At 36.8% G+C, this 13,822-nt stretch overlaps 1 protein-coding gene across 1 annotated transcript; it reads right to left on the reverse strand.

The window, feature by feature from the left end:
• Window positions 1–12: 12 nt before the first annotated feature.
• On the reverse strand, window positions 13–12,844 carry USP1 (ubiquitin specific peptidase 1). The gene is made up of 9 exons (XM_007421266.4): window positions 12,696–12,844; window positions 11,597–11,826; window positions 10,496–10,619; window positions 9,122–9,217; window positions 8,223–8,383; window positions 7,047–7,738; window positions 6,342–6,506; window positions 3,288–3,489; window positions 13–1,924 (listed from the first exon to the last, which is right to left on the reverse strand). Exons 2-9 carry the CDS (start codon window positions 11,764–11,766, stop codon window positions 1,201–1,203), a joined length of 2,334 nt encoding a protein of 777 aa, XP_007421328.1. The 5' UTR covers window positions 11,767–11,826; window positions 12,696–12,844; the 3' UTR covers window positions 13–1,200.
• Window positions 12,845–13,822: the final 978 nt, after the last annotated feature.

Raw genomic sequence — 13,822 nt, forward strand, 5'->3', positions numbered from 1 at the left:
CTGATGGACAGAGTCCCAACCATCTTTTAGATAAATGCTCTCTAACATTGTTCGGTTGGAAAAGAACAAAAAAGCAAATACAATTACCTTCATCAAACTTTACAATTTTAAGGTTCTATTACCAGCATGCTCTACCACTGAAATTTGGTAACAAATTCTCATGAAGTTCAAAAAGAGCTTCAGAAACCCAAATCGCAGGTTTGGCAATTTTTAACCTGGCCCACCTATTTGGGCATGTTTCTGTCCACTTTTTGGAATTAACAGCCCTGAAGGCCAAATGCAGCCCGTTGCCTGGAAAATATTGCGTGTGGGTATGTGTATCACAACATGTGCATTTTATGAAATAGTCTTTGAAAACTTACATTCCTTTAATTATCTACTAATCTGAAGTGTGCCATCACTAGTGTTACATCTTTATTAAACATTAAGTATGATCAAATGAAACAATTAAAATCACTGAAGTGGAAATAAAGCAAATGATACTGATTTGCAGCACTGGAGGTGGTTGGTGGCTTGAAGACTCTGTCTTTTAACTTTGTATATTTTTGTAAAGATTTTTATAGCTTCTTTTTACCTGTAAGTCACCTAGAGTCACTTATATAGTGAGATGGGCGGCATATAAATTTGATTAATAAAAATAAATAAATATGGAAATACGTCAATGATACAAATATCATTGTAATACTCATAATACAAATTGCTATATTCAAAGAGATAAGCATCTTACTTGTTTTCAGCCTTATTTGGAATACTTACAAAATGTTCATGGGATAGAGGAGGAAAATTTAAGAATTCAAGGTTTTCAAACATGGAATGAAGTCTCAGATCACACACAGACATACGGATTCTTTTCCTTTTTACATAAAGCATGTTTTCTTTAGCACCAGCTACAAATTTTTGCAAGAATGTGAATACATGTAACTTTATTTTTTAAAAATAATATACTTACTATACAAGTAGTGTGATGAAGCTGGAATCAATGTTACATGGTGCTTGCTCTTAAGACATTATTTATTCAACAGAATATATACAGACTTGTATTTCTAGAGCAATTTGTATACAATCTACAAACTGAATTATTGCCTTTTTAAAAAATCATGTTTGCCCATTTTTATAGAATGAAAAAGAATTTTAACATGTATCTTCAAAATTGCCATTATATGCTTTTCAAAACTATCATTTACATATCAAAATGCAATCTCACTCTACAATTTTCTTATAAAATAGCAGATAAGGAGTAGATGTAGATGATGAAATAGGGGACAACAAGTTAAGGAAATCTCTTTCCTCTATAAGTTTAACCTCTGAATCATCAAAAAGTAGCCACTTTCCTTTATACTGTTTCAGGGAACGCATTACATGTACTGCTTCATTTTCTAGTCCAGTGGAAGTAGTACCAGTTTGTTCACACGCTTCAAACTTCATGATTCCTTTAGCACAGTTCCATTCAGCATTTCTTGCTTCACCCATCATATGAGCAATTTTCTCAGAATGGGCTACTTTGTTATTTGGCAAATCACAGTTGGACTTGCTTTTCTGTCCTCCTAGAAGGCCCACAGTTTCCATATTCTTTTTGTTCAGTCCTTTGCTAGGTTGAGTACTTCCTCCAACTGTAAAAGAGACCTCACCATCATCATAGTCCTCAGTGACAGCTTTGGCTTCTTGTTCATTTAGTGGCTCTGGGCAAAATTTACAAAGAGCATCACTGCTGAAATTATCACTGTCTATTTCCAAGCTGTCAAGATCTGTAATTTTAACTGAGGCTGTATAGTGGCCACTGCTGATAGTAATTCCACTGTGCATCACTATGGCAAATAATCCGTAGATTTCGTTGGCTGGGTTTATGCTCCAGTCATCCAAGGATAGCTTGAGAGGTGTCTGTAAAGGAGTATTTATTTTGGAGAGTCCACCGTAAGAATCAAACCTTTTGGAGAATATGTCAACATGTAAAGATTAGAGCACTGCTTTCCACTATAGTCCTTTTTAAGATGCATTAAATTATTTTAATTATTTTTTAAAATTAACCCCATACTGTATTTCCTAATTTTTTTTTCTATTGTATCATCAGCCAAAAAGACTGGATAAGAATAAAATCGCTAGAGGTAGGCTCACTACTGCTTAGTTTGAGATCTCTAAGATAATCAAGCTAACAAATCCAGTGACTGAATAGCTTGTTTTTCCTGCTTTGTTTAACTTGGCTGGGTTAAACAAATGCTAAATGAAAGCAAATGCTACTATGAAAGCCTTTTTTTTTTTTTTGCTAAACTGGTTATCACCATTACAAAAGGATGACCGTATGGATTTGTGAGCTGTGTGTTTCTTGCTAGACAGAAGCAGTATAAAAGAATAGGGCCCAGTTTTCTTATATCTTGCAACCACACAGATCTTTCAAGCATTCAGAATATGCATTCAAAAGTAAAAATCTTATGTGAGCAGCCATATTTCAAATATACACAATTCAGATACTACATATATTCAAGTAATTATTGAATTAATCTTTAAATTATATTTAATTTTTTCAGTACACTGCTGGAATTATATGCCCTAGACTGCATCATTATGAGTGAACAAATATTATTTTTTACCACTAAGCCCAATCTGATCCATTTGTGGGAGCTAAGTAATTTCAGATACAGCTCTTTCTTTCCCATAATTATATAATTTCGAGAAAGTTATATGCACATATTGGTTATCCATGATCACAGAGATTTCCCACTGAATAAAGAACATAATCAAATATAGCTACATTTACATGTAAACCTCTTTCAAACATTGTATGAACAATGGGGGCAAGTGAAGGTTCTGCTAGAAACATACTCATTCAGATTGTACTACTTATTTATTTATTCAATTTAAATGGCCGCCCATCTCACATCATGACTGTGGGTGGCGCACAACTTTAAGTTGCACTTTCTGCTAAACAATCATGGGTGATGAATAGGAGAGAGTAGAATAGTAGAGAGAGAAAGAAAAAAAATAGATACAATTACAGTTGAAGTATATTCTATTTAAAATCATGCTATCAAAGTTGTACTTATATGCAGAATCACCTTAAATAAAAATTGGAGAACAGAGCTTACATATGGAATAAAATCTTAAAATTTATCCCTCCATGGAATAATTTATGGGACTCTATTTTCCATTCAGTGTTTATTAAACACTAAATACTAATGAGGCACCTGAATGATATTGTTTAACAGAACATTGTTTTCATTTTATCATTAGTCTACATTTTATTTGGCTTCCCATAATTAAGGTTTTTTGTACTATTTATGCCCAATACTCACTCTAAGCCACTTGCAGCAAAGCACTTCAGGTGGATTGTTACAACTTCGGGCATTTTATCAAACAGAAGACTGCGTTCAGCTTCTGTGTAATGGAGACAATTTTCACAGAAGTATTTATCTTCTCCCACAATCCTCTCTATGGAAGCAAACTGTGAAATTGCCCATTTCAAAGTCTTTACTTCTGTTTTGGGCTCTGGAGAAACTATAAAAGATATCAATTAATTCAACAATATTTAATACTGTTGTTTTAAAAGTATAAAGACAAATTGCTGTTAATTATAGCAGTAGTAAACACTGGAAAAACAAATTACTTGCAGCACAAGATAAGGAATTACAAGATAAGTACAAATACCAGGTCTTATATTTTGCTCTTAACTCAGAATTTCCAAAAGTCAAGTTTCTTTCATCTTATTGATATTGTGTCAAAAAACACCATATTTTAAGGTGGGGAGGAAACAATAATGTCCATGAAGTAGTACACCCTCACTGCATTTGCAGAAGCATTAATGTAGGCACTTTAACTACATTTATAGCAGGATACAAAAAAAAATCCCACAAGAGAAGAAGAAAAGGAAACGCTTTTTGCTACTGAGAAATTGTGATAAATCTGGGGCAAATCTAGCTCAGGCTTCCCCTCTCCTAGTCTAGCACCTTAACCACTAGACCAAATTAGTTTATGTAGTACATTACTAGATACTAGAAGAAAAATTCTCTTAAACCTTTCTGAACTGAGCAATGTATACAACATTCCAGTAATATGGGCCTGTCAGAAATATACAAGATGGAATTATATATCCCATTTTATGGAGAAATAAAGAGTAGGATATTTAGAATTAGAGATGAAAACTTCTAAATTGCACAAAAACTCAAATATCTTAAGTACATTATCTCATAGACCAGTCTTTCTCTACCTTGGCAACTTTAAGATGAATGGACTTTAACTCCCAGAATTCTGATAGTTGAAGTCTACACATGTCAAAGTTGCTAAGGTTGAGAAACACTGTCATAGACAATGAACATGACAAAGATATTTAGGAGAAAAAATAGAGGAAGTTCCTAAAGAACTTATGACATCAGTGACATTTAATGCATCTTCCTCCAAAAGGCTGCAAAGTAGTCCCATAACAATCATTTTGCTTCACTGAAGTAAGCAAGAGAATCTGAATGACTTCTCATTCATAATCTAGGATTATTTTTTTCAACTCTTTAGCAGAATTTCATAGACAAAATTATGTCACCCATACTATTAAACATTGGCTTAAAAAAGAATGTAGAGAATAAGTTTGCTTTAATAAACCTAGATTCATAGACTTGAGCATCTTTTGGATCTCAAATTCTCCTAGCCCATTCTCTGTCATGCTTTCTTTCAGGAAAACACCAAGGCATTATGTTGTTGTTTTTTAAAGTAGAGGACTGGTAAAAACTTAAAAGGGAATATTGGATCATTCCTTCTGACTGCAGTGAGGAGAATCTAATCTTACGGCTGGAAAAAAAGTCTTATGCATATGATTCAAATATGCTTATTTGCTCAGTATCTTATATTCTGCATCTTTGGGGGCTATATTTTTTGCAAACAAAAATTAAACTTACAGTGGAACCTCGGTTTACGAACTTAATTCGTTCTGTGACTCTGGCCGCAACCCGAATTGGTCGCAACCTGAAGCAAATTTCCCCATAAGGTTCAATGTAATTACCGTTCTGGCGTGGAGGACAGGGAGGCGGCTATTGCTTGGAGGGAGAGTCCCCCTCCCTACGACCACGTGTCAGGGGCGGAAAATGGCTGCGGACCACGTGTCAGGGGCGGAAAAATGGCCGCAGACCACGTGTCAGGGCAGAAAAATGCCCGTGGACTGTGTCACGGGAGGGAAAATGGCCGCGTATCCTGCTCATACCCCAAGGCAGAGTTCGCAAACCGAGGTAAATTTTTGCAGCCGGAGCTGGTTGTAACCCGAAAAGTTCGTTAACAGAGGCGTTCATAACCCGAGGTACCACTGTAGACTATTTTTCAAAGTTGAACGTTAGATTGAAATACACTAAAATGTTTTACTATGTGAAGAAAAACTTTTTCTTTTGGAATGTGAAAACAAAGGGATTCCTGATACAGGCTCCCTTCAGATGATTTATGCTTTATCACTTTGTCCTTTTATTAACTTTCTATAAATAGTATGTAGTCTTTCAGGACTTCTCTGCACTATATTAAATGCTTTTTTATCTTCATAGCATTGTTGACATACTCCTTCCTGTAATACTTGCACTTGGCAATATTCTTTCTTTCACTGGCTTCTTCATAATGATGCCACACATTTGGCAATTTTTTTGTTTTTGTTTAATTAGGCATTGTGACTCAGACCTCAAAATCTGCTTTTAAGGAGATCATCAGGTTGACGAGGGAAACAGAGTGCATGTACATAGCGTATATATGAAACATTCTCTGCCTCCTTCCTAGGTACTTCAGAGCAGGAATCAGAAAATTCTCCATGTAGCAACATTTTCACATGGGGACTACAGGGAAGAAAATGCTTGTTTTTCTCATTTCTCTGCTGCTTCTTAGCTTCTTTCCCTTTCTCCCCTCTCCCAGCCATTGGAGCCATAAGGGAGAGCCATTAAATCTGTTTTTCCATTTTTTTAAAAATCACCCAAACCCAAATATAATACAACTCTGAAATTGCAAACATGCCTGACCCTGGAAAATTTTCCAGTCCATATCTTTGCTTATGGTGCTAGGAATCTATTCCAGAAACTGTAGAATTGCAGCCTTAATTATCACCTTTACATTTTCTTTAAGAAATATGTGAAGAAATTACTACTGGCAAAGCTGATTTAAAATCAACTCAACATGCCAAAGTGGACTAGGTACCCAAAAGGCTTGTTCTAACTCTGTAACTAAATGATACAAACAGTAGTTGCTAAGGGAAATTTAACATAACCAACATACACTTTAAAAATTTAGCACATAGTATCCAAAAGATACTCTTTAGCAACACCTGCTCTCCAATTAGGTTCTGGTATAAATCACAAACATGTTACTATCTTTACTTTGAAGGTTCTACTTACTTTCAGAATTCTCCTCTACTTTTGAGACCTCATCTTTTTGAACTGGTACACTGATATCTTGAAAATCTTCTCTTCTCTCAGTAAAACACTCACACTCTAAACATCGTGTTCGTAACACCAATTGACCTTGGAAGAGTCTTTCGACTAAATTGAAGACAGCCAATTCTGTATTGGGAAAAAAAAAAAAACAGATTAGATGAAATACTTCCTCCCCAATGGATTTTGCCTACAAAACAGATTCTGATGATGTTTTTAAAAAATTCCTTGATATTTATAGGTGAGTATCAGTAACTGAAAAGAAGAAAGGTTGGAGGAGAATGGTTGGAAGACTTTGTATGCACATGACTACACATGTCTACTCCATAACAAACTTATTTTTATTTAAACAATATTATGATATTGGAAGACAAACACACTAATATTACAAATTTCTATTTCATATGGATGCGGCATGCACATGGAAAAGCAAGCATGCTCAGAAGGAGTATGAGACATTCATACATATAAGAAAACTATATTTCACTTGGAGGTAAACATAGGTGCAGAAACAAGAAGACTAGGTGCATGGTTTATTTTGTATTCTCCTACAACTAATCAATTATAAACTTTTACTATTAAATTTGATTGCACAGAAAGATGTTCAGATCACTAGATCAGCAAGGTTGGTAAAATTCCTACTCCCCAATGTAATGTATATAGGCTAACCTTGATTGAAGTGTTCAATTCTTTCTCCAACTGTACTTTCCATAGGTGAGGAATCACAACATTCTCCACTTGATTTGTTATCATCTTCACACTTGAGGGAACTGTCTGTAAATTCACAGTTGTTAATGTCTTTAACCGGACCTTTGGATACCAAGTTTGTTGTCAGTTTTCCCAGACTGCAGAACTTAGACAAAATGCTAGGCTGATCATTTGAAGATTTTAACCAATTTAATCTAAGTCTTGATTTTTTAGGTACTGGTTTTGTATTTTCATTTTCAGTAGAATGATTAATGGTAGCTCCAGTTTGATTTTCAACTTTTTCTTCCAAAGCTTTTCTTTTTGATCGAGTCTGTCTCAAATTTTCTTCTACTCCATTTTTCTCTTTAGAGACTTTCGATTTTTTATTTTCATTGCCACCTTCCATAACATTTTTCCTCTTTGTGTTTTCTTTTGCTTTATTTTCATAATTCTTTACAGTTTGGCTATGGAGCACACTGTCATCTTCCATGAAATTAGTCCCATTGGTATCCCAGTTAGACTTTTTTTTCAGTTGAACTGCAGGCTGTTCCAGTGATTTCTGTTGTAGTTCTTCCTTTAAGAGCTGACAAGTTCCTTGAATATGTCCCAATATGCACTGTAATACTTCTTGAGCATCATGCTGCAAATATCCCTCATACATGGGATTTAGCTCCCTATAAGTACACAAAATTATCAAATAACCAAAAATATGCATTCAGTTAAGACATAAACATAATAGTATTTGTATAATCTGTACAAGGAAATACATGAGGCTAAGCAAGCTTAATAACTATTTTTCAGAATACCTGAGAACTGCAATTTAAATATAATACAGAGAATGTAATTCAAACTAAATTTATAAAAAGCCTACCTAGACCAAAATTTAATATTAATTTTAGTCACTAATTTAAGATTGATACAATGAGATCACACAAGGAGCAAACTCTAAACTGTGTTATTATTGAGCTACATTAATTAAAAACATGTACTAAAAATTGCCAGAAATTTTCTATATCCTTAACATAAATAATATAATAAGGAATATACATCCTTAATATAAATAATCCAATACTACTTATGGAAGGCTATTGTACTATTTTAAAATAGGCAATTTCCTATGTTTGAAAACACTGAAGCTTGTAAAAACATCATTAGTACCTAAGTGTATTTAGTAGTCTTCTTGGCTGAGTAGCAAGTTCATCTGTGTACTTATTTGGATTTAAGAGAAAGCTTGCCTGAAGCTGTTCAACTGAAACAATCAAAGTGTGTAAACTGCATACCAATTCATAACTTCCAAAAGAATGTTCTTTACTGGTGTCCTATAAAGACAGAAAACTGTTTGCTTTACAAATACATCTTCTTACCTATTATTTTGTTATATTAAAATTTGGTGCTTTTGTATCATTCACATGCACATCACTTCTAACTGTTAAGATAACATACATGCAATCAAAAGTTACATTATTGCACAAAGAATACAATACAGTACTGAAGATTTAAGTCACAAGTCCCTGAGGAGAGTGGAGACATTAAAAAGTTGAGTAAATGTTATAGGCCCTTCAATAAATGTTAAATGCACATTTATATAAGCAGGTCTACCCGCAGGCCTGCATCTAGAGTCAGCCCAACCACTTTGATCCTGTCCCCCATTTTCAGGAGGTGAGGGGAGTCAACACCCAGGAACACTGTTTTTGTGTCATTGGGCTAACCCTCTGGGGTGGTCTCCTGCAATATGTGCATTTGGCCCCAACTCTATTGCTTTCCAGAAACTTCTAAACACTGCTTTTCCATTCAGGGGCTGATGCCAGATACTATCTTGTATGTATGTTTTTCTATTTTTCAATTAATTTCTATCATTATTCATTGTTTTCTCATGTGGTGAGCCAACAAGAACCTGCATATTATTGCGGCAGGATATAAATATGATAAATAAATCACCCTGCTAATACAACTGCCATTCTTTATAGTTCCTTCTAAAAAAACCAATTTTTACCACTTCATGCTGAATTCTCTAAAGGCAGCTTGCACTATGTCTAATACTGGGCAATAAATCTCACCTTATCCATTTCATCCTTTAAGCTTTCCTTCTTTTTTGAGATTATATTAAACAATTGTTTCACTCCCGCTTTAAAGCCAGGACAAAAATAGAGCACCTAAAATTAGAATAGAAAATATAAAATTAAGGATACATTTATGCGAGAAACAAATTTTCAAATATAATATATGTGCTTTAGTTGATTAAACATTTCACTTGGACCAGAAATAGCATTCAAACTCGTGCTCACCAAATGATGCTGGACCACGTACTACTTTTCAGCTAATTATCTTACAGGTGTACATTGACATTTGTATTGCTAAACTTGTTAACTATAACAGGGAAGAAAGATGTGTGATCAGAAGGTACATTTTGAAAACAGATAAGGCAGTGAACATACAATTATTTGTATAGCAAGAGATTCCATCCTTTTCATGCAACTACAGGAAAGCAGCACCCAACTAAGAAGCAGAAAATGTTTTCTCTGTGTGTTGGAGTGATGGTGATTCTGTAGTACAGTGTGTTTTGACTTCAAATTTGAGGGTATGTCTGTATTTGTATGTTTGGGAGGACAGGTATTCTTTTTTATATATTTATTTAGGGACTTCTTCAACTGAGTGTGCTTTGTTTTTTAGTGTGGTAATTTTGTTGGGTAAAGTTTATAGTTTGTTTTTTTTTTAAATAGTGTTTATGGATGGCATATATGTTGCTACTATGTATATGAAGATGTCTGCCTATTCACATTTACATGGGGGAGAGGAGTTGCAGGGTTTTTTTATTATCTATATTTAACACTTCTAGTTCCTCTTCTGTGAAGCAGATAAGATAGTGAAGCCTCATAGAGCCAAATGTGTGGTTTCGTATTTAGAGGTCATATCTAAGCTAAGAGAGGGAGCTAGACATTAGAAGAGGAGAATATGAAGTTAGTAAAAAATGAATGAGTACTTTGGGCAAAAGGAAAGGAACAGTAATGGTATGGGTTTTCCAAAAAAAATTTGAATTAGAACATTCCAGAAAGTATTTCTATGTAAATTATGGGTAATCAGCATGAGAAGTACTCAGATTGCATTATAATTTTTTTTTTAATCAATGACATATTTCTACTACTTGTAAGGGATAAACACTTGCAAAACATAAACCTTGAAATAGCTAAATGTGCCTAAAACAGGATATGAAATTAACATTTATTACAACACATTTTTTCTGTGTAAAAATTAAGCTCTAAAAGTTACTTTAAAAAATATTAGTATTCTAACATGGAAAAGGACATTGACAAGGCAAACCCCGAAAAGATGGAAATGATTGCTTTCTATGTGCTTTTTTTTTAACAATCTGCCTCATCCAATAAGCTTAGATACAAAGACATTAAATTTCTAAAACTATATTAAAAATTTACCTGGAGTATACTGTTAAGATAACAAGTGTTTCCAAGATTGTTCAAGCCCACGAAAGGTAGCATGTTGTCTTTTTTGTCACAATTGACAGGTGAAAGAGGTTGTGCTGCAGGAACTATCTGATCACTAGTATATAAAAAAGAATTTTAATTCCAAAGTATAGATGAAAAACATAGCATGAATTTTAATAATACAATCTCATATGTAACTTCCTAGAAGGCACATAGACTTTAACAAGTCTCCCAAGTAAGTACATGGAAGATTGCAATAATTACATGAATTTAGATGCTAAACAATTATGAAATGTATTTAAGGTACTAATTACCATACTTTAAAATTAATATACACATTCATATTTACAAAAACCAACTCAATGGATTAATGTATTGTTTCTTAACATTATAGCATGCTACTTTCTAACACACTGCCAACTAGGTTTTGAAATAAGGCATCATTTTTTATATCTAAACTGATAACAAAAACCTAAAAAAGGAAAAGCTAGTTTCCATAAATCAGATGGGTAATCTATTGAAGGCCCAGGACTGAACTTAACATTTTTTGGGTGATCAAAGGCTACAGATGAAGATGAAAACTGGGCAGGGCAAAGATTTAAAGTTGTGAATGGAATTTTCTTTTTTAATGTACGTTCAGCATATTTTAGGGCTTCCATTGGTTTTCCAGTATTTCTTTCAAAATGCCAGGAAACTGCCTACATTTATAGCAACTGAAGCCAGGGGGCCTCTGGAGGCCATAAAAAGGCAGCACTGGGACCGCACATTGTCTTTCCTATTGTAAGGGAAATAGCCAAGAAGCTAGTATCTTCCAATAAATCCAATAGCAGCTTAGTATAACTGATAAGTTCTCAATAAACGATGCACTGCTTTGATCTGCCCCAACCCCTTCCTGCATGATGCCATAGGTTGACTGCCCCTGTCCAAGACACTGGACCAGCTTGGAGAAGCCTACATTATATGATTAAAATCCTCTACTGTACCTCAGTACATCTGCTATTGTGATTAAGTATGCAACTGAAAACACACAATAATTAAAAAAAATGTTTTCAAACTTTTTGCTCTATTGTTATGAACAACTGAAAAGCTTACATTTCAGAAGACTCATATTCTGAAGTCTTTTGTTCATTTTCCGCTGATTCTACAAAATCTAGTGCTCTTTTTGTTTCCCTTTTCTGAAAAAACTTCAATGACAGCCTGCTTTTTGTTGCTGGGGTATCTCTTGAAAGTCCGTTACTGTCACTGGGCAACACGCCAGGCATTTTCCCCCTCAGCCAAACGTTGAGGAAGGAATGAAAGAAAACCGTAATCTGCAGTTACTCCTGTTGAAGCATACAAAAGACGTTTGTGTTCTGTAAGTGGTACCCTGCATAGTGACATTACTTGCAAAGATATTCGTGCTCAAGGAAGCGGGCTGGTACAGTAACTGCACTTTTATTAACAGGTCAGATTGCTTTGACTTTGTAAAATAAACCGAAACTATCTTCTGCATGAAAGACAGCAAGCAAGTTACTTTCAAGGGTGCTTTTAGACGTTTCCTGATAAGGATTTAAAGCAGTTCCTAAAGGTGGGCAGCAGCCTCTATACTTTTTTTAGAAGCGCTTTGACTTGAGTTTCGCATCGGGAGTACTTGCTTCAAACCCATCAATGGGGCATCTCTTCCGCCCCACCACCTCAAGATCGCCGCAGCTTCAGCACCCGATCTCTACCCCTTCCCACTACAAACACGCCTGACACCTGCTCCACACGAGACGGCACAAACCCGAAAGTCAACTCTCCGACTTCAGCGAAGCTAAAGGGCAGCTTTCTCCACGACCCTGTCTAGCGTACCCCACCGCATCATTTCTAGGATGGCGACCCCGCCGCCCTAATTCGCGGGAGAAGCGTCGAAAACAGCCGCTTCGCCTCAGCCTCGCCAGAACGTCGCATCTTTCTCAAAGGAAAGCGGAGACTTTCCTCAACGCTCCCGGGCCATTAAAGCCGAAGCTTCTCAGCGGTGGGGGAGAGGATGGGCGACGAGCTTAAGTTACTAGTCCTCAAGAGTGGAAGAGGTGGCCCCTTTCATAACCCCGTGCGGGTGCGCGGGGCTAAAGAGCCACCGGGTTTCTGCCTGGCCGTCAAAAGACAGCACTAACTCGCGCGCCTCCGCGACTCTTCGCTCGCTGATCGGGGCGCGGCCGCATTTCCTCACCCGCTACATCTTGCCGTTCTGCGCGCTCCCAAAGGGTAAAACGTAGGGGGGGAAATGGAGAACACAATATTAGATTACTCCAAACTCAGTCGCCCCCGCACCAAGAAACTTGGCGCGTTTTACACTCTGCCAGGACCCCTTCTTTCGCCCGCGTTTCTCGCGCCGGAGGCCTCCGACCCGCCGCCATGAGTGCCTGTTTAAAAATAACCCTTCCTCACCACTCCAAGGTGGAAGGAGGTGAAAACATGAGCAGACAACCTCCTCCACTTATTAAGGGATCGCCTCTATTTCTGACAGAGCACGGGAGGTAATAAAAAAGGTCCCCCGTTCCAGTCTCTTCGGTCAGGCATTTGGTTAGGCGGCCTAAAAGGGTCCTAGGGTAACGCGCGCAGCTGTAGAGGCCTGGTTGGAAAGGCTCAAATCCGGCGACGTAGAAGATGGGTGTAAGTGAGCGCAAGGAGATGTGAATAATACCGCTTTGGCCTCGCCCCTACTGGATCGCTAGGCCAATGGGGGCCGACATTTCAACGCTGCAGTCTAACGGTTGAAGGAAGGGAGAGGCCCCGGGGAGGGATAGATTTTCGAAAGGGGGGATTATTGGCGCACGTGGTCTCGCTATTAAAATCCAGAAGAATCGGCCGGTTTCTGTTTCTACTGAGCTGTAAATGGTGTTTGAGGAAGGGCGCTTAATATCGCGACGTTGGTTTTGAAGGGAAAGCGTGGAGAGAAATAAAGCCGTGCGCAGTGATCACTTCCTTTTCTTCTCAGCAGGAGAACAGAAACCCAGTTTGTGCCTCTGAGTTTTGGTGGCGCGGGATGCAGTTAATATTTTTGGCAGGCCTAAGGATGGCCTTTTTTCCCCCTTTTTCTTCTTTTTAGTAGGACTCGGAGGTCCAAAAACCTCGATGCGGGGTGCTAAGAGAATACATTAAGTGTTCAAGAAGAGGACGCCCACGGGCCTATGCCTTACTTAGATTTTGCTTTATTAGTCCCTGTAACAAAATGGGAGGAGGGATAACTTAAAATTCTCTTTAGCAGACCTGCTAAAAGTCCATGAATAAGAATCAGTTATAGTAGGTAGCCATCAGTCAGGCTGAACAACCTGGCAGCAATTAAGCCAGCCTTAA

Source organism: Python bivittatus, unplaced genomic scaffold, assembly GCF_059951505.1.
Source record: "Python bivittatus isolate LINGU-HERP-01145 unplaced genomic scaffold, Pbiv_v1 ctg000700_np1212, whole genome shotgun sequence".
Lineage (NCBI taxonomy): Eukaryota > Metazoa > Chordata > Lepidosauria > Squamata > Pythonidae > Python > Python bivittatus.